Source organism: Amblyomma americanum, chromosome 1 (genome assembly GCF_052857255.1).
Source record: "Amblyomma americanum isolate KBUSLIRL-KWMA chromosome 1, ASM5285725v1, whole genome shotgun sequence".
NCBI lineage: Eukaryota > Metazoa > Arthropoda > Arachnida > Ixodida > Ixodidae > Amblyomma > Amblyomma americanum.
The window spans coordinates 167,602,050-167,624,445 of NC_135497.1; the positions used below are offsets into that span (position 1 = coordinate 167,602,050).

Genomic DNA, 22,396 nt, shown 5'->3' on the forward strand with positions numbered 1-22,396 from the left:
CCAGCGAACACGCGCTCTAATTCCTCCGTGTTCGCACCCTCTTCCCCGTAGTCTTAATCGGCAGGAGGAGGTATCCGTGCGCCGGATTCGGGCAGGGGCGGCTCTGACACCATCTGTCCGTCATCGGTGGCGTGCCAAAGATCTGCCACTACCTGACAGGTGCCCTCACTGTGGCGCTGCACCGGACATATGTGATGTGCGGCACTTGATATGGACGTGCCCAGCGACGGCTGCTATCAGAAAACGGCTCCTCAGGGAGGTGGGCCTGCGGTGGAACCGCGAAAGTGACTTCGTGAAGTGGACAATGGACAACCGTTTCATTAACAACCTCTGCGACTACCTCAGCGCAACGGTTCTTCACTCCTTCTTTTAACTTTCAATCCCGTGCATTCCTTCCCCCCTTTCCTTTTTCAACTTATGCCTCATGGCACACTTCTCGAATAAAAAAAAAAAAGGGAATGATAAAACGTGTCTCCTAGCACTCAGAGATGTAGTTTAGTTGGTTTTAGCGAGCTGTCAAGCACTGCGGATGCAATAGCCATTTTTCCTGAAGTACTCTGGGCAAGAAGCATGTACAATGTTAATTTTTGCAAATCCATGCAGAATGAAATTATGACATTTCAGCACACAGCAAGAGGCAAGTGTCTCCTTCGTTCCAATACCGAACAACCAGTTTTGCAGTTTAGTAAGTCGAGGTTAAAAAAAGCATGTTCCTGAACTTGAATGGCACTTTTTTTTTTCACTCTCGAAAATCGCATCTCCGTGCAAAAGTCATCATGTCGCCGTTACCTCAGCGATTACGCCATTTTCAGCACGCAAATGGATCATTGTCTACGCAAACAGGATGTTGACCACGCAAGGTGAACAAAATCGCGAATGTCTTCACTGTTCCAGCGTCAGGACAGCAGCCTTTCCAGCTGCCCAAGAACAAAAAGTGCACACCGAGGAAGATATACTACACCGGCTCGCGTTCGCCGCGTGCTTGATGCGCTTGATACGGCGCGCTGACAGATATACGTGAACTCAAAAGCTTCTACGATTATCTCTGCACACGAAACACACGACATTACATCACGAAGCACTATCCAACAATCACAGCGAAAAGCACTCACTCTGGCGCGCACAGCATCATGCTGTTCTAGACGGGAAACTAAAACCGGCTCCTGGCAACTCAAGGGAACGATTACGTGGGGACAACGCAATACCACAAGATGGCGTGCGGGGCTGCTGTCGCCATAGCTACTACACATGGTACTACGCAACGAAATACCAACAAGTAGTACTCAGTGAGTATTTCATTGTCAAGCGCTCAACGAAAATTTTGTGGATTCATTTTTTAGTGAACTGAAAAACCACTGAGTCAAGAAAGGCCCCACAAAACGTCAACAGAAACTCATGACTCACTTTCATAAGGATATGCTCCTCATTACCACTACTCGCATGCGGCTAAGCCGCAGGCGGGAACAGGTTTAACATTGCTATACTGCGTTCCGCGCAAATATTGAACGCGTACATACACATCGCACATTTTGGCGTCCCTCATAGCCTGAGTCGCTTTGTTACGTTAAACCCCACTAAACCAAACATCGCACAGTTTCGAACTCGGTGACCGCACGCTTGCTGATGCCGCCGCATGCAGAACCAGAAAACGTTGTAATGCAGTTCGAAACTGTGGACTGCGTGTGGCTAAATTTGGCGCTTTTTTACTCGCGGCAGTTTTAAACATTCGTAAAAGCGGAAAAAAGGCTTGAGCTTCAATCCGTCGGCATGAAATGCCGCCGTGGATTTCGATCCAGTATCAAACGTCTTCACGTTTCAAAGTGAATTTCAGATTTTCGGTGCGAAAACGTTTCAGAGCATCAATGGAGAGCTCCAGGACGACAAAAAAAAAAAAGACCTTAAGGCTAGTAGTGGTAGTAAAAACGTCTTTACTGACTGCAAATGTGGCTAGTTCCGCGTGGCTCTGCTTAGTTTGTTTTTTTGTGGCCTGGTTTCGTAACACTCCCCTTGATTGTATGTATAATTTATTCTCGCAGTTAAAGATTGTCACCCTCTTCTGGCTGTCAGGTTTTGAAACTTGTACTTTAGGTGCTTTTTATACGTCATTCCGTGTAATGCACAGTTCGCGATATGGAGATCAGTTCGTCATGTGAACTCGACTTGACTGCAACTAGAGCTAGCAGCGACTATCACTCGCGGCATCGCAACAATGTACAAGAAAAAATGCAACGCACACTGTGGTTTTCTAACCTTAAAATTGGTTCCTCTGGTAAATGTCCGCCGTTCACATATTCAGCTCCGTATATTGAGGTGCGTCATGAGTTAAGCGTTCTCAAGGTGTCTCTGATGTCGCGATCGACATCAGAGTCGCCATCCGCCCACCATAGCGAAAAAATTTTATGCAAAAACCTCACTGACTCCCATTTTTAGCGCGATTGCGTTAAGGGCTCCGTGTCGCAGAAAAGCCGGCGTCGGCGTCAGCGTTGTTGTCAGTATCTGCGTCGGTGTCGGCGCTAGCGTCGGAGTCGTTGGACATGTGCTGTGAAAAATCCACGAAAAATCCCCAGTGGAGCAACCAAGCAATGTAGGGGGCAGTAATGTGGGCAATAATAGGGCAATAATATCAATAATGTGGTTGTTCTCGAGAAGGTGAGTTATGCGTTTGCAGATTATGTGTTCTATCAGTTTTGCGGGAGTGCAGAAAAGAGAAATCGGCCTGTAGGAAGAAGGTGCTGTCTGGTTTTCTTCTTTACTAGAGTGAGTTTCTGGCTGCAGTGTCTGCCTTTCGATTAGAACCTCAAAGATTGTCTATATGTCCATGAAACCAACTTCGTGTGCATTATTCGGATTGCCCTCATGCCGATGTATAGGTCTGCCAGGTCACAGATCTGTGCGGCAAGTTCCCGATTTTAATTAACATCTAAGTGTCCCTACGTTAGAGCTATTGCCAGCAGAAAAATCGCAAGGCTAATCCCACCAGTAGATTACAACAACCTCTACTCAACTCTCCCTTCATTACAAAAATGAGTAATATCTTGATCTTGGAAGAGCTTCTCATTTTCCCCCCTGCACTACCTCATTCTGCCCTACGGGGTTGGGCGAAATGGGATATTCTGAAGTTTTTAATTTCAGTAAATTTTTCTTCAGCTGGCTTTTTACCGTTTGGTGAGCGCGACGCCAGGGCCGTGGGTAATAATTCGGCAATATTTGTTTATTGATGCCTTTTGAAAATATAAAAAAAGAAGGTGACGATTTGAAAATTTAATTGTTTCGCGTTTTACCCCACTCTCCGTATAGTATAGGGCGCGGCGGTTACACCTATAGCAACACATTGGTATTTTACGTTTTGTAAGCACTCCCAACGTTCGTCCCTCTCACCGTCCCGCCGAGAGCAGCTGCCAAATGTACGGACGAGGACCGCTATATTTGCGCAAAGTACCAGGTGTGGTGTCGCATGCTTTGCGAGGAGATGGATGGGCAGAAGTCAGGTGCAGCGTCAGATGCTACCTTGGCACCTCTGTTGTTGCGTCACTGGTGATGGATAGCATCGCATATCGAGAAGGCGCGACAGAGAAGCCGCGGGCGACAGTCGCGACGGCCTGCCGCCGCAGAACGACCGGCACGTGGCGGAGTAGTTGTCCGTAACAGATTTTCGACGTCTCTAAACGCAGGAGAATCTATTTTGCTTTTTTTTTCTCCTTCATTTGTCTTCAACGGAATGTACGCGAGAGCCGTCTGTTTGGGACTGGATTTAACTTCAATGCAGAGGCGGTCGTCGTTTCTTAGAACCTTCTTCGCACTTTGTGAAGTATATATCTAATTGAGAAGCTATTTAAATGTACGGTGCAACTTTTTCCACACTGTCACAAAAAAAAATAAAGAGGATGCAAGTGTAATAACGAAGTTAAGTTTTTTTTTATCCCACCAAATAATAATAATTGTTTTTTTTGGGGGGGAAAGGAAATGGCGCAGCATCTGTCTCATATATCGTTGGACACCTGAACCGCGCCGTAAGGGAAGGGATAAAGGAGGGAGTGAAAGAAGAAAGCAAGAGAGAGGTGCCGTAGTGGAGGGCTCCGGAATCATTTCGACCACCTGGGGACCTTTAACGTGCACTGACATCGCACAGCACACGGGCGCCTTACCGTTTTTCCTCCATAAAAAAAAACGGTAAGGCGCTCGTGTGCTGTGCGATGTCAGTGCACGTTAAAGATCCCCAGGTGGTCGAAATGATTCCGGAGCCCTCCACTACGGCACCTATCCCGCCAGCAAAAAGGAGTACCAGGATCGCGTACGCAACACACGGCAATCACGAAGCACCTCTTGCTCGAGTGCTGCGCATGCTGGCCTGTGAACACATGTGAACAAAACTACTTGCGTTGTAAGTGACGACAAGAAAATAACGGCGCACTAACGATGAGTGATCACTGCATATCCACTGGTGAGTTCATTTGGCGAATGATGAAGATGATCGTTTCTGAGTGCTGTACGTGATGCCCCTACCGGACGCAAGAAAATTCTTGTTACAGCGGTGTGCAACCGCACGAATGGTTTCATCCCCTTCCACTGTCGCTTTAGGGCTCTCTTGTTCAACAGCAGTCTTGCTTATTTTTGAGAAGCAAAGCTGAAGTGCAGCCGAACACTCTTGCGGACGCAAACTAGTGACTGTTGGCTCGTGTATACATTTCCTCCAATACAGTGCAACACGGCTGAAGTGTATTTTCCAGTAAATTCCTGTGCACTATCGGGCACCATATACATTTCTGCGTTCTTTAATATAACTGGGGTGATTATGGCGACCAATTTCATTACGACCCCTTTAACGCCCAGTATCGCGAATTTTCGACATACCATTTGCACACCGTGTACTCATCAATACAAGGGAGCCGCCGCGGTGGCTCTGTTCACCTGCTGATATCGAGGTCGCGGTTTCGATCCTGGCCACGGCGTCCGTGTTTCGAAGGAGGCGACTGAGTACCAAAATTCCTGTGCATGTGCTGTGCAATGTCACAACACACGGGATGGGTGGTCTGAATTAATCCGAAGCCCTTCACTACGGTGTCCCTCAGAGCTCAAGTGTAGCTTTTGGACGTTAAACCCCACAATTTAATTTCATTAATACATGGAGCTTGCATGCAAAGTTTGATGGCAACATATTCTCGGTAACCGGCGCTTTCCGCTGAAAAATTTTGGCGTAATTCTGAGGAAGCTGTGAGAAGGAAAATGGGAGCGAATGCGCGACTTCCAGCCGGCGTCCAGCAATTCCTCGTTGCTCATTTTGTGAGAACCTTCGCGAAAATAATAGGAAGACGAATAGAAGAAGTTGAATAAAAAGCTTTCTACTGACTCTGGGCCTTCGAGCTGGTTCGGGACATTCGATTTAGTCGTCCACTCAAGTCGAACTAGCTTCACAAAATGGACCACCAAATGCTCATTGTCTCGAATTCGCGACATATTTCGCAAATTTTAGCGGTGATAACAAATTTTGGACTTGATGTCGGCACTCCCGCGTACGAGAAACAATCGCGGCCAGTGCTTCGCCATGCATCGCGCGGCCGTGAATGGGTCCGGCTCAGGCAAGAGCGTCGCATGCGACTCACTTGGCCGCAGGTGAGGGCTAAGTGCCAGTTATGTGTTGTCTTTCTGGCTTTGGGCCCTCTGCGGTCATCATTGGCCGGAACTCCATCCTCTTCTGCTCAGGACGCTGAATAAGAGCGCGAAAGGAAAGTGAGTTCAAGGCCAGCTCCTGGTCGCGTCTCTCTGTGGTCGCGCTATAAGGATTGAACGTGCGGCACCTTGTTCGCAAGCCCAGGGTGCAGTGCGCGCCGTGCGCGACCGTGTGCAGCAGCAACGCCACAGAGTGCGCGAAATTCCCGCTTCCGGAAGCCAGGCCGCACACGCGGCCCGTCGAGCCATTGCGACGCTCGGTAGACGCGCTGCGGCTGGTTCCGGAAGGCTGCTCGCGCGGCCCGCCGCGCTCTTGCGGCTTGTTGTTGCAGCCGTGGGCGGAGGCCCGATTTAGCCCTGGCTCCCGGCCCTGGAGCCGAACCACTAGCCAGCGTGCTGCGCGGGAACCTCATACGTCGTCGGTCACGTGGCCCCCCTAAGAAGCCGCCCGCCGAGCCTGGCTGGCTGCCGTCATCCAAACCGGGAACCCACGGGTGGAATAGCCGAGGTGCACCGGGGCTCCGATCGCTGCGAACGAAGCTTCGAAATACTTTCGCTGACCAAGTCGTCCCGGGGCCGCTAGTGCACGTGCGCGCGCGCCGGACGTTGAGCAGAGGCCGTCCCGCGACTGTGATGCAACCGGGCCATCCGGACTGAGTGTGACAAGTGAGTTCTGGGCGACCTCGCGGCCAGCACGAGCACCATGGGCGCGGCACAGAGGAAGCTGGCCAAGGTGGGCCCATACCGCATGCCGTCTTGCATGGCACCACGCTCGCGGGGCGCTAGCGGTCTGCACGTGAGCGACTCCGTGCCTTTGCGGCCTTCGAGCCGCGGTGACACGGAGGCACCCTACGTGTGCGAAGAGCGCCAGCTGCGACTCTTGCGACGACGCCCGCTATGGCGATCTTGATGCGTGCAAAGCGAAGCACGTTCGTAGCTCCCCTCGACCGCGCGTGCTTGTCCTGGTCGAGTGTGGGCGAACGCCCGAATGTGTGCGCGACGAGAACGCGAGAAGCGCGAGGGGCGTGGATGAATGCGCTTCGTCCTACACGAGCCAAGTCTCCCACTTTCATGCAGTCTCGAGTTAAGAATGAAGAATTATCCAACTGCAGGTATACAGCAACGAGCTCTGTGGCGACGCAGGCCAGAGTACTATGGTGAAGGAAAATTCTCTCCGCACCGATGTAGCTCCAATGTGGGTCGCCTTTTCGGCGCTAATTGTGCCTGGCGCCTATAGCTTCAACTGAAAAGCCCCAAGGGAGCCTGTAAGAGAGGGGCACAGGAAGGGAGTAACTTTTGCTCATGTGACACATATATGGATACTTCTTTCTTATGCACGCTTAAGCTTTACTGTGTGGTTGCTTAATAGCGATTCATTACCCGGGCACCACGTGCGCGTCGCAGCAAAATCTATTTCTGCCAGTCGGCATAAATTTGTTTGGCTTGGAAAGGGCCGCCTTACTAAACCTTACGATGTTGTTCTACCACTCGCGCTCGCTGCCAAGTCGTGACGGTGACGAGACCCAAGACAGCCGGTCCTCGTCGTGCCTCGGGAACTACAACTGAATTGCGAGATTTGCGAGAAAGTATATTGGCAATCATGCTCTGTGTTCATGTTATAACGTGTTGACTACTGAAGCCTTAACACGGAGAAATGTTAGCGCGAAATTTCGTATATGTCGCTGCTGTGCACATGTCTCGTACAATGTCGCCGCTAGGTGTCGCCGTGCAGTTTTTCCACTCCTGACGCGACTATACCAGCGAATTCCTAAACCGATGCAGTTCCACGACTGCATAGACTGCGCGTCGCTTTCATGCATGCAAATACGCTATCTGCGCAGCTTTCGCTTTCATAGCTTTCCGAAGCGAAGCGTCCTTGGCTCGTCTTACTGCACGCCTGCTTGGACGACAAAATTGATCACCTCGAGTTGACGTGGCGCCGTGGGTGGAACCGGAAATACCTTTTCGGGCGCGGCAGCTAAGTTATTCGCGAGGAGCAGCGACTACTCGAGCATATATACTGCGCTGCCGAAAAGCCTCGTCGTCGCGCGCTGAAGATGGTGCCGAGCAAGCGGCGCTGCTGCTTCCGCCCGGGTCGCGTGCGGCATTGTCGCCCCTCCCGAAATAGAGGGAGGCCGCCCCCTCGGGTTCCCACGCGACGCCGAGCGGTCCGTGGCGCGGGGGCCACGTGGCTACCGCCGAGCATCCACTCGGCCTGCACTCGGGCCGCCTGTGCAGGGCGGCAAGAACGCCGAGCGATTGTCCCGCGTTGCCCGCCCCCCTTCCCTGGCATCGGACCTGAAAGGCAGAGCGACGCAGTGCCGTCATCAGGGGCAGAGTGCTCTGTGTGTGCGCGCCCATCGGATGCGTACAGCGCGGCAGACGCGAGGTGATCTTGGGCCACCCCAGCGGGAAATCGCTGAGGGCGCCTTTTTAAAACCAGCTCTTCTTTGGAGTCCCGGTTCCCACAGACGAGAATGGGCTGCCGCTAGGTATATGCGAGGGCTTGTGTGCTCAAGAGCGTGTGTCTGTCCTCATTCGTGACGGCCGCGTCGCGTTTTAATGGAATATGAGGGCCGGGGTAAGAATGCGAGTGAGTCATAATATCGCCGCAGTGTAGGAAGGGATGCGCGTTGACGAGAGGCGCGCCCCTCGGCTGCACAGCCGCCACTCACGCTGCGCCTATCAAAGCTTCCTGCTTCGCATTTGCCGTGCAACTTTTGAGTTTAAAGATCGGATGACAGAAGCTAAAAATCTAATCAAGCTGAAAATCTAATCTGCACGCGGCTCTTATGAAACAAAAGTCCGCAAAAAGGAAAAAAAGAGGAACAAATGAAGACAGCTAGGCGGCCAATATTGTGCCCCGGCTCGCATCAGAGAGAGGGCTAGAATAAACGTTTCACGAGGGTAATGCTTCTCTCCTGTTGGAATCATTAGTACACTATCCCATTGGTGGTCGCAATGGCCCTTGTTCAGTTGACAAGCCTTCGCTGTTCCTCCTGTAATGAGCTGGCTAGCGCCGCCTTACAGGAAGCTTGGGTGGGGTTCGGCACGGGGTTTGCGGCTTCGGGTTTGGGGCACTCGCAGACTTGGTGGTAAAGGGTTGTGATGCTGCAGTTTGTAGGGCAGCTGCCGGGGTATTGTGAGCGGTGGAGGAGATGAAGCACACGCAGTCTGGGCTGTGTCCCCGCTTGAATCAGTCCGCGCCAATCTGTGGTCTACTCAGTACGGCAGGCAACGGGAAAAAGATCGGTGCTTTGAGGTATCCAAACAGTACAAATAAAGCGCGCGAAATGCACGTCAACCACGGTCCTCATTATGTTTACCATCTTTGCGTTATTTTCACTCTTGATTTTTAAAAGCATAGTGTGCTCATATTTGCATGCTTTTATTGTTGAGCTTGCAAATCGCTCATAATTCTTAATGTTACGGACGCCATGCCCTATACTTTGTGAGAAAGGGTTAATTCAGTGCGAGCGCCTTACACTTAGATTTTCAGGTATGACATGTTCCCATTTTATCGGAGATTTCGAATTTGTAGGTACTCTTTCTTTGGTGCCGGTTTCTTCTCCAGACTTGCTACTTAGTGCCTTCAGGTGTGGAGGATTGTGCGTCCATGTGATCTCATCGCAGCCGCTCGGGAATATATGTATTTAAATAATGACAGCCACTGCGCACGAGTGTTACATTGGTAGTGCCCTCGAGCCCATCCTCGTGCTCACAAGAGCTTTACTCGAAAGCTGTTCTGTTCTTTCGTAGCGTTTTGCACCGTCCTTGTTCCGCCCACGACCACGAGACAAGGCCCCTTTACTTTGCTTCTAGACTGCGTGGACAAGACGCCACGAAGCTGCTAACACGTGTTCACGCGTTGGACTGGCCCGTGAAAGTGCTGGGCAATCCCAATTGGAAACGTGCATGGTGGTGGTTTAGGCGCCGGCCAATCGCGAGGCAATCCTACTTTTGGAGAGGTATCAGCAGCGTCACGAACCTGACCCTGGGTCGTATCGGATTCCGCGAATAGCCTGACCACGAGTGCCGGGTACGAGAAATTCGGGCGCTGTCAAAAAGTAGGCGGTGCGAGCCTCTGCGCCGGGGCAGCTGGCGCGAGCGATGCTGGGGCACGCGGGGGCGGTGGCCACGCACGCGCCGTTGAGAGAAGCGCGCGGCGCCGTCGTAACTATAGATTCCGTCCGAGCAGTTTTTGGGAACCGACGAGAGGAGGGTGCGCGCTGGCCGTCTCCTAAAAACGGCGCGCGCTTTTTGTGCGCCTGGAACGAGATGTTCCGGCGCCGGCCGACCGCGCTTTCATGGGAGCGCCGCTGGCCCTCCCCCACATCTCTGCGGGGCTCCTGCGCCTTCGTCTCTCTCACACTGGCCTGCGGCTCTCCCGACGCAGCAGTGTCGCGATATTGCCTCGCGCTTTCCGCCACCCACGCTGTTTGCGCCCACTCTTGTCTTGAGGGACACCATGCAGCGTTGTTGAGGCTGCGAATGGCGTCAGTCAGTAATTCGCAAAGCTGGAAGCTTTAGAGAGCGGATCTTGGCTGGTTATCGTACTAACAACCTCGTGAATTCAACCCCTGTCTGGAGGACTTCCCCTCGAAGATCCGACAGTGCTGCGCCATTTTAGTGAGGCAGTGTGTAATAGGAAGGAGTGCCTGTGGGTGGCGCGTAGCAGCCATTGGTCATTGATCTAAACAAAAGGGTCCCAGCGCACATCGGACGAACGACGACCGTGGTGAGGGATTTAAGCTGGAGGGAGGATCCGGAGGCACAGCGCACTTCGCGCTGACGACGGGGCAGTGAAGGATGCAGCCGGAGGGAGGCGGAGAGAGCGCGAGGCGCGGACGTCCGCATGAGCCCGTCCCTCAGCTGCTAGAACACGAAGGAGCGGAGTAGACCACACTGAGTGATCTCGCACACAACCCGTATTTATTTTTTGCTTAGATCACATTTTAATAAAACGAAGAGAATGACATCCTGCCATTCTGGTCTTGTGGCTGTGCTGTCGTTGGCGGGTTCACGAGCTAGTGCACTATCCAACTAAAAGTTGGCAGTTAGGTACGCCTCCATGGTTTCGCGTTGCGGAGACAAAAAATGCGCCCTTCGTTAGCGCGAGTCTAGTATCGATAGCCTATCAATAGCACTATCAAAGGACCGGACGAGGACGCTGCGAGGAACCCTCTTTGGGTCACTCTGGCGAGACGCTATAGTCTTGCTGTTCCTGTACAAGAACTCCGTCGTTCCAGATTCTCAAGTTCAGGATGCGTGCGGCGGAGCGCCAGTGCCCTGCCTCTCAATTGGAGCGCGGCTGGTACGTCGTCGTGACGCGTCCATCCCTGTCTCTCTCTTTTGCGCGGCGGCGTCTTTCTTATCGCGTTCATTCATCGGGTGAGCTGACAGGCCCGATAAGTGGGCGCGTGTCTGGCGCTGCTGCCAAGATTCTTCCCGGTGCCCCTCTAAGCAGAGGTCTCTTACCGAACGGCAACGGAGGGTGCCGAATCCAATATTGCCAGCCCTGCTTCTGCAAATAGACCAGGGCAGGCCCGTCGGGTGAATCTTGGAGGCCGGTTCGCGACTCACGTAGTATCGCTTCGTGAAAGGCCAGCCGCGATTCGGCTGTCGCCTAGTTCGCTGTCGTTCGTGAGTGGCATACATACGGGTGCCAGCCAGTGGCGAACTCACGTAGCACGGCTGAACCATTGAAATATCTGTTTACTTTTAATGGCTGCTACGCCTAACGATATTACTAAGCAGACCAACATCATGGCTTCCCTGTCCTTCGGTTAACTAATATGGATGACAGTATCTGTATGTGTCAAGTGCTAAAGTGTTACAGGTATACGCCGTGTGGTAGTCTTCGTTACAACTGGACACTAGTACTGCGGCAGCCAGAACAAAAAGACTTCTAGATACTCTGGCAGTGAGAGAGCATGACAGTCGGTGCTATGCTGCTGGTGCCACGATTTCCGAGTTTCGATCTTTGCCGGTGACAAAGGGCATTTGTAAAAGCATGCCGGCGGGTAAACGCCTGTGGCGCTATACTGGCGCTATTTCAAAGTTTCGTGAGGGTTTTTCATACCCACCACAGTTTTGGAGTCCTGCGGATGCAGCAGTTGCACCATGCACTACACGGCTCGGAACCAGCACCGATCATGTGCGTTTTGGCCGGTGTTGATTCGACGAAGGCTGACGCTGTAGTGCATGGGGGACACCTTTATTTGTTCATGGGGATTTCGTTTGTAGTCCTTTCTAAGGTCCCATTGCACGGCACGGGATGTTGTGCAAGCAATCGAACACTAAGCTTTGGAACTAGGCCCATAGAGGACAGCGTTTTTGTTTGTGAGTTTTGCGATCGAATTTCCATAGGAACGCGCTGCATTTGGGTTGGCACTGGTTAATTCAGTTGGGCTGGCACTGGTTAATGTAAAAAAAAACTAGCGGATAAATTTGCAGCAACGCGAGCCTGCAGGGTGTGGTCAAAGGCGGAGCTTGATTCTTACACACCTGGAAACGGAAAGAAACCTGTCTTTGGTTACGGCTATGGCAAAAACAGCGTTTTTTTCTCGTTGACCCTGACCTGGGCTTCTGCACTGTCCTCTTTTGTTTGTTTTTTTCAATTACCCTTGTTTCCTTTCTTTTAGTGCGATAGCGTTAGGGCTCCCGTTCTCCGGAAAAATCCGGCATCGTCGGCGTTGCGAGCGAAAAAACAAGTGGCCCACCTGTCGCTTAGGTCACGTGACCTTGTGACGTCATCACAACCTGCCCACCGTGGGAGGTGGCAACCTAATGACCAGACTGTGATTAAACTGCGCATCGCTTAAACGCTGCTCCACTGCGCCAGGGGTGGTATCAAGGCTCCCTGCGATCTGTGGATCAGAGAGAGAGATAAAACTTTATTTCACCATAAGGTGGAAGGGGGTTATGGGATAGGGCGATAGAGAGTGATTAATTCAGCGTGTAAGGGCATGTAGTCAGAACCTATGTGATAGAGAAGGAGTACTTGCGCGAGAGGGATCTCGAATGCTATCGCATTGCACTCTTAATGGAAGGTCAAGCGTTATGTGATAATGAAAGAACGAGCACTGCTCGTGTCTGTGACGTGATACACAGAGGGCCCCAGGCCGCTGAAGGGAGCCATTAACGCTATCGCGTCATACTATTAAGGCGGAGCATAACTGTCCCTTCAAGTTTTTTTTTTTCATTTCGTTGTTTAGATACCCTGCTACTTTGTTCCCTTTGCTAATCATGCTGCTCCTAGCTGTAAGGGAGAATGCAGGCTCCTCCTCCTCCTTATTTTTACTCACTTTCAGGGCGTCATAGCCCAGATAATATGACACCTTTCGTCAGTGGCTCAAAGTGGCGCAACGCTTCCGCTAGTGCCGGGAGTGGTCACTCAGTCAGTACTGCGGGAGATCAGACTGGAATAGAATCGAACAAAAAGGATGGTTATATCCGGCCCAGGTATCGGTTACCATTCGCGTCAGAATGGTAACCTTCTTTATCTTTTTTATTGCAACAGACGGAGTCTTGCAACGGAAGGAATCTTGTTGCGAACTCTTGACGCGCGACGCGCGGGGTGAAAGTTGGCGTTCTTCACTGCGTTTCAAGGGGTCAGAAAGCGTCCTCAACGAAGTGCTTGCTTTGTCCGGTCGGTTGGAAGACTGTACGCGCGCAGCAGTACCATTCGTTCCAAACTGCACGCGGGCTTCAAAGCCAAGCTTCTCCGTAGTGAACGTTGTCTCCGCGCGCTCGGGATCACTGACCCAGCGGCCAAATCAGGGATACGTCACCAGGCTGGGCCAACAGACGCGTCGCGCATAATACTGTTTGTGTAGTTATTTTCGGGAGAGGCTGACAAGCACTCGGAGCGGGTAATTGTTTGCGCCGCACTTGATGTTTGTTTGGCCGCTGTCATTGTTTTGTCTGCAGAACAATGGCTGTCACAGTACAGGGCATGAAAGCCGTCGTCCCTGGCCCGCCGTCGAAAATCGGGGTGCAATGGCGGCCTGCTAGCGAGTCGCGCCTCCTTTTAATGCGGTCAAGCCCGGGGCTCGGCGTCCTCTGGACGAGAGGAGCAGTTAGCGGGTAGTAAGCGACAGACCGCGAGTGTGACGCACGATGGACTCAGCTGCGCGAGCACGGTGCGCACTCCAGGAAGGGGAGCTCGAAAGATCGGGGGAAAATGCGCCACTTTTATCACGGCGCAATTTCATCAAGGCGATGCTGCATAAGGTATGTGGCGGCTAGGGACTTGTCTTCTGGTTGTCCTGGGCAATTTCACTGTTCAGTTATCCTGTTCGGCTCTCACACATATGCAGTCTCGGAGTTGATGGGCGACGTGTTGTGCGCTGATAAAGCTGCTAACAGGGGATCGAAGCGCGCTGTGAGTGAGATATTTGGTGTGTACATAAACTCAAATTGTTTGCTGTGATATAGCATCACGTCTAGACAGGCTTGATACGTCATCTATTTATTTATTTTTTCTAGCGAGATGAAATTTGATACCCCCCGTGTTCACATTCCACCCGGTTGCTGCAGACGACTTTACAAGGAATGACGACCATTTGTTTGGACTTGACTGTTGCGCTGCTGTCAGCAGCGGCAGCCACGCGAAACTGCTGTTCTGCGACCGTAATCTCGCCCGTTTGCAGCTAAAACGGCGCAAGCAGTGAAGGAAACGGGCCGAGAAAAACAGCCAAGCCCGCGTGGGTCTCCACCGCGACAGTGGGCGTCGAAGTTAGCGGGCCGCTGGAGACGTCGGGGCCGCGTCGAGATCGGGCCGGCGGCGCGAGGCAGATGGCGCCGGGGTCCCGCGCCGCTCCCGAACTTTACTTTTGGCCGCCGCGCCTCGATCCCCTTCGCTCCCCTACGGCCCCGACAGGCGCCGGTCTGGCGAGCGGTCACCATGGCAACGCGTCGTGTTGAGCTCCCGGGACCCCGAGTGCCGCCGTCCTTTCTGTCCTCATCCTCCACGGAAAGCACGCGCTCCGTCCTCCCCTCGCAACCCGGGCACCGAAATTCGCAGACGGGTCGCCCGCTGCCGCGCCCCGAGTCCCGTTCTCGCGTCTGGGCCAGCTTGCGAGACAGTTTAGCTAAACGCTGAGCCCCGCTCCCGTGCCGCTGACGGCCGCTTTATGGCCTGAGCAGCGGAGGCGCACCGACTCCCGCGGCCAGGCTGCGGATCTAGGCAGCTTCCACGCTGTCCATAGGTGCGTACGTCCGTTCATTTCCATTAGCCGCAGGAGGATGCTGCAGATGCTTCGCTTTCGGGTCGCAGCGTTTTCGCTTGCCTGTCCTACTCTGAGCTGACGCACTTCGCGGTTTAAGCGCCTTTTCTGAATCTACACACTGAGGCAAGTTGCGTTTGGAGAGTTCTAACATGTTCATCTACGCTTCCCGTGTCACCGTCTAAGAAAGTTGTAGCGGCAGTTTGCGGCGCGCTAGTTTGTCGTTGCATGCCCGACATTTATGCTGCCTGCTGGAGCTACCTAATTTGACCGTCCCGAATATCGAGACAGGCTGCGCTGTGGGTATAGTTGGGTAACGGTGCGACCTTCGGCACTGACGCGCTTCCGACAAGGACGAGGATCACATGAGCACGAACGGGGAACGCTCGAAGTCACAGGTGTAGGGCAGGCAGCATGCAGACGTCCAGTCACCCGCCTTTTTTCTTTCGAGACCGTGGTTGTCAATATCGATCGATATTCGCATTGATACAAATTTAAGTCTGGGATAGGCGTCACACCTTTCGCGTTTGCCTAAATTGCAGATCTAATCTCCTCTGTCTTTGCGCCTCCAACGTCTCAGATAACGGCGTTGTCACGGTGAAGTCTCAACCAGAAATAATTTCTTTTTTAGCAGCACTGATATTCTTTGCTCTTTCATCCTACGAATTACAAGCGGCCACTAGCTTTCACGAGTAGACCTAAAGGAAATTGCATTGGTGAGAATAAAACGCCATGCACGAATTTTCTTTTGGTTTTGTTGCTTCTTGTTTCACATTACACCGTCTCTAACGCTGACGATAGGGCGTTTAGAGCGGACATTGAACTTTTTTTTTAATCCATAACTTCAAACCAGAGTGGCGAGATCTCTCCTTCTCTATGTGGCAGTTGTATCACTATAAGTTGAAGGTTGTTTCAGTGTTACGTATAATTGTTTTTTTTTTAACTGAATAAAGCAAAAAAAAAAGCATGGACAGCGCTAAGAAAATTCAACGATTATAATCCGCTGAAGAAACGATCCGCACCGAACTGTAACCCCAGATAGTAGAAGGAATGAAACCTGACATGAAATGTTTCCTTTAAATCGTTTTCACTTTTGTAATGCTTGAATAATTGCGTTAAAAGAACAGACTGCTTCTCAAAGGTGCAAAACCTCCAAAGGCCACTACTTCAGCTGATAACCGTCGTGTGGTATGAAGCCTTCCCGACGTGTGCATGAACGCTGGCCTTTTGTTTAGAAATTCGAATTAAAAGCTCATTAAATCTCATTCGTGAAGTTTTGCTTCGGCGGGGCGTTTTCTATCGGAAGAAGTGTCGTCTCGGTTCCTGTACAAGTTCACGAGGGACACGAAAACTCGTACCGCCCTTGCTTGAAACGATAAGGGACCGTGGAGACTGGAAGCGCACAGCCAGGCACGTATCAATACGTGTTTGTGTGTACAAGCCCGCAGAGCACGCCCATAAGCGGCGAGACGCGCACAGCAACAGGGGAAAAGAGAATGAAACGTGTGACACCTATCTCATGCGCCTAGGCCAGTGAGTGCGACGTTATCGAAGGTGTTTGCAAAGACGGCGGCCCGCTTGGCAGGTAACGACAGGCGATCGGCGGTCGCTGAAGCAGCACCGGGACCGAGGGCTGCTTGTCGGAGTAGCGATGGCCGTCGAGAAGACCGAAGACGTGGGCGTGTCCCAGGCGCCGAGGGCCCCCACCAGGCCCAAGTCACTCTGGCAGGTAGGGACGCCTCTTCATTGCTCGCGGAAGGGTGAACATATACTGGCAGAGAGCCTCGACACTTGGCTAAGCATGGCACCTTCGCCCATACTCTTCTTATAAATGCGCCTGCGGTGTTGTAATGTGTGCTTGGCTGCAAGGGCCTGAGTTGCTTCCTCCATGCAGCATGTCGCCATCGTTTCGTGTTTTGCTTCTTGTTCGCGCGCTGTGAGTAGACTCGACAGCTATCGCCGGTTTGCGAGCCAGTCTCAAGGAGCAAATGCACTCGCGTACAGCGCTTCATGAGGAAACTCGCGAAGGCAGTTCAGGGAGCACCGGGCTAAGCTGGCGCGCGCAAACAGCGACGCCTCTCCGTGCGTTAGCGTAACAATCCTGTTTGCGTCGGCAACCTCGCCTGCACGTGTGTAGGCGCCTCGAACCGGCAGAGCGGCAGCAGCTTCATGGCACGCTTGGCCGATTTGGTTCACTGCTGACACAACGAAGCGAGAGCTGCTCCGTGTGCCACATATTTGTTGTTCGTGCACTTGCCTGCGCGGTGTGAAGTTTCGCGATCGAGCGAGTAATTAGTGCCGCGTAGCTCGGCTGATTTCGCGTCTTTAGCGGCTGTCGGAACCTGCCAAGGGAGACAATAGGGAGCAGCCATCCTTCCAAGCTGTCCGCTTGGCGCCGGCGCTCAAGGCGTCGCTGCCTCGACTCGTCGCGGCAGCAGCTGTGCCGGCGACGGGGAGTCCTTCCCCCGCGCCGAGTGTTCCTCGAGTGATCGGCGACCGCATGTCACTGACCGCGCCCGGCGGGAGTCTCCTACGGAGCCTCGCCAGGACGCCGTCATCGGGCGAACACTTTACTGCGCCTCCGCAGAGCTGCACCGTGCGCTGTTTTTGCACCGCTGACCCGATTAGTGGCGTATCTGTGTCTCGGCCGAGCTCTCGACGCTTCGTCCTCCAGACGTCACAGCACCGCGTAACAGCGAGGCTTATCTCGCGCGGCTTTGCAGAAGAATGCAGCGCCTGCGGACAAGAACTGCAAACAAGTAAGAGCGTCTCTCTCCAACTGTGTGTACGGCGGCGGCGTGGTGAAAGGCAAGAAAAGGGAAGCAGGCTCCGTGCACGCTCAATGGAATCTGCATAACAGGTTGAGCGGCGCAATTTTTACGCTTTCTTGTGCGACGCTGTCCGGAGCATTGCTCGAGGCCCCTGCTGCGCCGCCGCTAATAGGAGTACTCACGGGGAGTCGGCGGCGGCACACTACTACGCGCCCGCTTTTCGAGGAGTGCAAGGCTGCGAGCTCCGACTGTCTCTGGTCAGGCTGGGCCGCTGCGCGTGTGTCCCTCCCCGCTTCATCACACACGCGCACACCCCCTGCACGACCCGTGAAAGGACAGGAATATCGGCATGAAGCGAGGGCTGCGCCGACACGGCCGGCGTTGAATGGGCCCCGGAGAGCCGACGATTCGCCAGAGCCGCGAAAGTTGGATCGGCTGCCTGATTCGGCTGCTCGCCTCGCAGAACGACCAGTGCGACCCGTCCGTCTACCTCTTCCTTCGCTGGCTGACGCTGCTGCTGCTGCGCGCCGTCCTGAGCCAGATGATGCCCCCCGCGGTAAGCAGCGCGCTTTGGGCGTCGCTCTGCCGCCTTCACTGGCGCGTCCCGAAAGCGCGACGGACCCCCGTGCGGGCGCTGCAGAGTCCAGACGCAGCGCTTCGACAAAAGAAAATTGCATTCGCCCTAAGGCCACTGTCGATAAATTGCACAGTATGCTAGTGACTCCCTTGCCAGACATGTGAATGCTCATAAAAAAATACATATTGACATCCGAGTGTAAGTAGTGAAAGGGCATAGTGCCCTTGTATGTATACAAGCACGGCGGTTATCACCGCTCTGACCATTTTTCGCTGCATTCTGACCTCGAAAGTTGAGCGCGCTTTTATGTCGTTGTGTTTCAACCATCCACACGTAGTGAATTAAATGCTCGGTCCCTGGCAGGAAAACACCAAATAGCGCTTAACAGCATTATTACTTGAGCAGGATGTGTTGCTGGGCGAGTTGGTTTGACATTGTGAACTCTGAAGCGCTGGCAGACGACGGACGAAAGGAGGACGTGACACACAGTGCGCTGTTTTTTTTTTTAGTTCGCTTTATGGAACTGCTCGAGTGAGAGGGCGTGGTCCTCACAGCGAAGAAAGTGACAACTATAGTTAGCGCTGGGAAAGGCGAGGAAGAATTAAACGACATTAGTCAGGCCACCATGTCCGAGCGACAGCTTCGAGTAGTCCGCACGCAAATTTTGTGCACAATACACCCCTCAAGGACGAATACAGGTCAGAGTAAAAAGCGACAAGCGACGCTGCCCACATTTTCTGTAGGCGTCACTCTAATCTCGAAACGGACGAGTAGTCGCATGCCTATCGCGTACACGTATCCGCTACCTATGGCTGTGGCTGCAGGTAGATTGACTGGACCGCGCTTTCTGTCTCATTTTATTGACACCGTAGCGGAAGCTACAGTTTGCACCAGCTAATCAGATGCATAATGCTCGAACAGTCCCTCGTATTCTATCAGCAACGAATGAAACGCAAACAAGGCATTTGAAACACGAACAACAAAATGAGAAAATCTTAGCCGGGGAAGCTCAGTTCTCTAGCCCAGTTTCACTTCGCAGGCGCGTTAATCAACCTCGCTTGTATCTCCTCGCCAGAAGCTAATATGTTTGTTTTTGTATTGGCATTTTAGTTTTATTGTTGGCGTTTCATTTGTTCCTGATAGTATTGTACGTTTCATGAATGGCCCATCACTTCGGTTATAATTCGTCACGCGATGACGAAAGGGGCTACCAATCACGTCATAAAGTAGCAGCAGCCTTTAAAATTCGGACCCTGATTTGCAGATGCTAGGCGTAGCTTCCATTGCAGTACCAATAAAGACAGGGTAGTCGAAAAGAAGAGCGACTGTGATGTCTTCGCACCACCTGCCTTGTCCTCTCTGTTTTTTTAAGGAAAACATTGTTCATGACAGAACGGCTCGGCGCGCCGCGATCGGCCGCATGCTGCGCGCCGGCGCCGAGTGAACCTTGACGTTTCCAGCGGGGGCCCGGTGCCGCACACACGCGACGCGCCGCGGCAGGTCAGCGCGAGGAGGCCGCGTTTCCTGAATGGCGGCCGACGTTATGGATGCGGCGGGCGCAGCTGTTCACTCTCCGCATGCGGAACAGGCCTGCAAACGATGCGGTCACGGTCCGGCGCGCACCGCATGGCGCTGCGCCGCCGGGTCTCTGCGATTTGCCGTAAAGTGCGGCCAAGGTCGCCGCAAGGACGCTCTTCCGCCGAGACACTCGCGGAGCGCCACGCCCCTGTGGCTTCCGCCTTTGCATAGCACCGCGCTTGCCTCGTTTTGATGTTTTTGAGTGCGTATGCGCGTGTTTGGACGCGCCCCGCGCTTGTCGGAAGCGGGTGCAATTAGTTTGCGTTTTGCTGCGATGAGCTCGTTTGAGCTCGTCAGACATGGAAGTGACGAAAATGCATGCCTGATCCAGAGTGTGCGACGTCTCGCTTAACGACTGGGTCGTGGCCCGCAGTTGCGTTCTCGAAAATCTCCCTCCGCCCGAAGCACTGTCGCTTTAGAGCCCTGTCACCTCCCACCTGTGCTTGTGGCCGCGATTTGGTACGGCGCACTTCTAAGCGTGCTCGCTTTTCTCCAACGCGTTTCGCAGTCGAAAGGGAATTAAAAGAGAAATGAAAGCGAAACGAGGGTTACCGAGCACAGATTCACCCGAATGGGAGCTGCAGCGGAGGCAGCTCAGGTGAGGGGAAAAAACCGCGGTAGTTGGGGATTGCTGCGCGTGGAAACAGGCGGCGGGCTCAGCCGGAGCAGTGTGCCCCGCACGAAATCAGGACGACACACCGTGGCGCGCCCACGTGCCCGGTGCACTACGCCGGGCGTAGATCCGGTCTGGCAAAAGCGCCGGGGCGGCATTGAAAGCGGTGTCAAGCTGGCGAGGGCCGTTACGCAATTAATCCAGCGGCGCAGTGCTTCGGGAGGGCTCCCCGGCGCCAGTCATGCTTGGACGGCCCGCTTTTTCGCAAGCGTTCCTCTGCCTGCCGGCCCGCCGCCGCTCGTCTGTTGGGTGAACCGCATTAAGCAGATGAGCCTGATGAGTGGCGAACGCCTCTTTCCTCTCCGATCGAGTGACAAGGCAACGTTGGCGGCGAGCCTCGTTTCGCCGCGAACAACGTTCGCCAGGTCGGGGCGCGGTTCTCCGGGTATTCGTGACCTTGTTCGCGCCAGCTATGAATACCGGGTATATGCGCACGGCAGCGCGGCTGGTTAGCGGAGCTAATGCGCTCGCTGAGGTGCATTTATTTTTGCTTTAATTCTGCGTCTGACCAGCGAGTGCTGGTCATGCCTTATCGTATGCGCGAACGTGTTGCGTGGTACTTAACTGGCCACTGGGACTAGACGGCGGTCTCCGAAAACGCCTGCATGGTTCCTGTCTTCCGCCTCTGAATGAATGTGCATGCGGTGCGCTAGTAGGTGCTTGGAGCAGCATGGAGCAGTTTGAATAATCTGCCCCGAGCACTTAGTCCGAGATTGACCAAACTACTCACTGGAGGCTGACCCGCCAGCATTGTACGATCGCGTAACAGGCGTGGACTGACCACAAGTCGCACTCGCGGACGGAAAAAGGTTACAAATTGGTGGTTTTCACGTACTACCGAGGAATGCGAACTCCGGGCATTATATATGTATAGGTGAACGCATTCTGCTTGTAAATATAATATCGCTTAAGGATGTTCGTTCGTGTGTGCGGTATTTTTATGAAATTTCGAGCCTAACTAGCGGACGGTCCTCGTGAAGCGGTGGCCTCTTGACCTCGAAGCCAGCCGGTCACGTGGAATGCCCAGCTGAATACTGGTCGTATACTGTTCTGGCACTTGTAGCTGACGGCAGCAGGATAGATTTTAGAAACCAACCCACATGATATGGCGTAACAACAGGGGAGCTGGCGTGCTCACGCTTTCAGTGGACGACCATCGTGTGAATATCAAGTTCGTGTAGGCTCATGGAATGGGGGTTAAACTCTGCTTTGTTCGCATCAACCTCGACACTCTGCTCTTGTTATTTTGTCCCTCGCCGTTCTCCCTGTGCTTCGTTTCTCTCAAAGCGGCGCGACGGGCAGCGTTAGTGCTCGTTGAATCAACCGGATCTCAGTTTGGCTTCGTCAGCTGGAAGAACCCATTGGCGTCCTCGCGTACCTGTCAGGCGAGCGTGACGTATCCCCGGGCGGTCCTGTCTGGCGCGCCTGACAGCATTGCATCGGCAGTCGCAACGCCGGGAACCGCGCGTGTACACCGCTGCTATTCGGCGTAGCTGCGATGTAGGCAGCGCTGGCGCGCTCCCTGTCACAGCCCAACAGCTGCAGGCCGAGCGACCTCGAAATCTCCCCGCCGGCCGGGTAGCGCGCGGCTGCAGCTGTGTGTCGGCGGTGCTCGCCGGTGAAGGAGCTGCGCACGGGCACGGCTCAGCTGGCTTCCAGTCGGCGTGCACTGAACACCGAAAGCCTGGCCGTGCCACCGGCCTCACCGAAGGCCAAGCCCCGATGGGGGTTCCGGGCCCTGTGGCGGAGCCTGCGCCCACGCCGCCAGCCTTCGCCCCTGGCCGACGAAGCCTTCTGGGTAACCGCACGGCACCCGTGGCCGGGGTGCGCTCTGCGCCTTGTCTGCCGCGTGCACGATTCGCGCATCGCTGGCCGGTAGAGCGCGCTCTGCGGACGCAGC

The 22,396-nt window shown here is 53.7% G+C and overlaps 1 protein-coding gene across 29 annotated transcripts in view; it reads left to right on the forward strand.

Annotated features, from left to right (window-relative positions):
• LOC144114148 (uncharacterized) overlaps positions 1-22,396 on the forward strand; it is a 306,774-nt gene that overhangs the window by 50,676 nt on the left and 233,702 nt on the right. For 6 of the 29 annotated variants that reach the window (XM_077647700.1, XM_077647666.1, XM_077647702.1 and 3 more), the window contains exon 1: positions 17,172-18,224. The exons of 7 other annotated variants lie outside the window; for them this stretch is intronic. In XM_077647700.1, the coding sequence (XP_077503826.1) occupies positions 18,054-18,224 (171 nt within the window). In that variant the 5' untranslated portion in view covers positions 17,172-18,053. Of the gene's footprint in view, positions 1-6,011; positions 6,401-17,170; positions 18,225-21,981; positions 22,295-22,396 lie in introns of those variants that run through there. 16 more of the 29 variants (XM_077647681.1, XM_077647682.1, XM_077647688.1 and 13 more) reach the window with 9 other exon arrangements.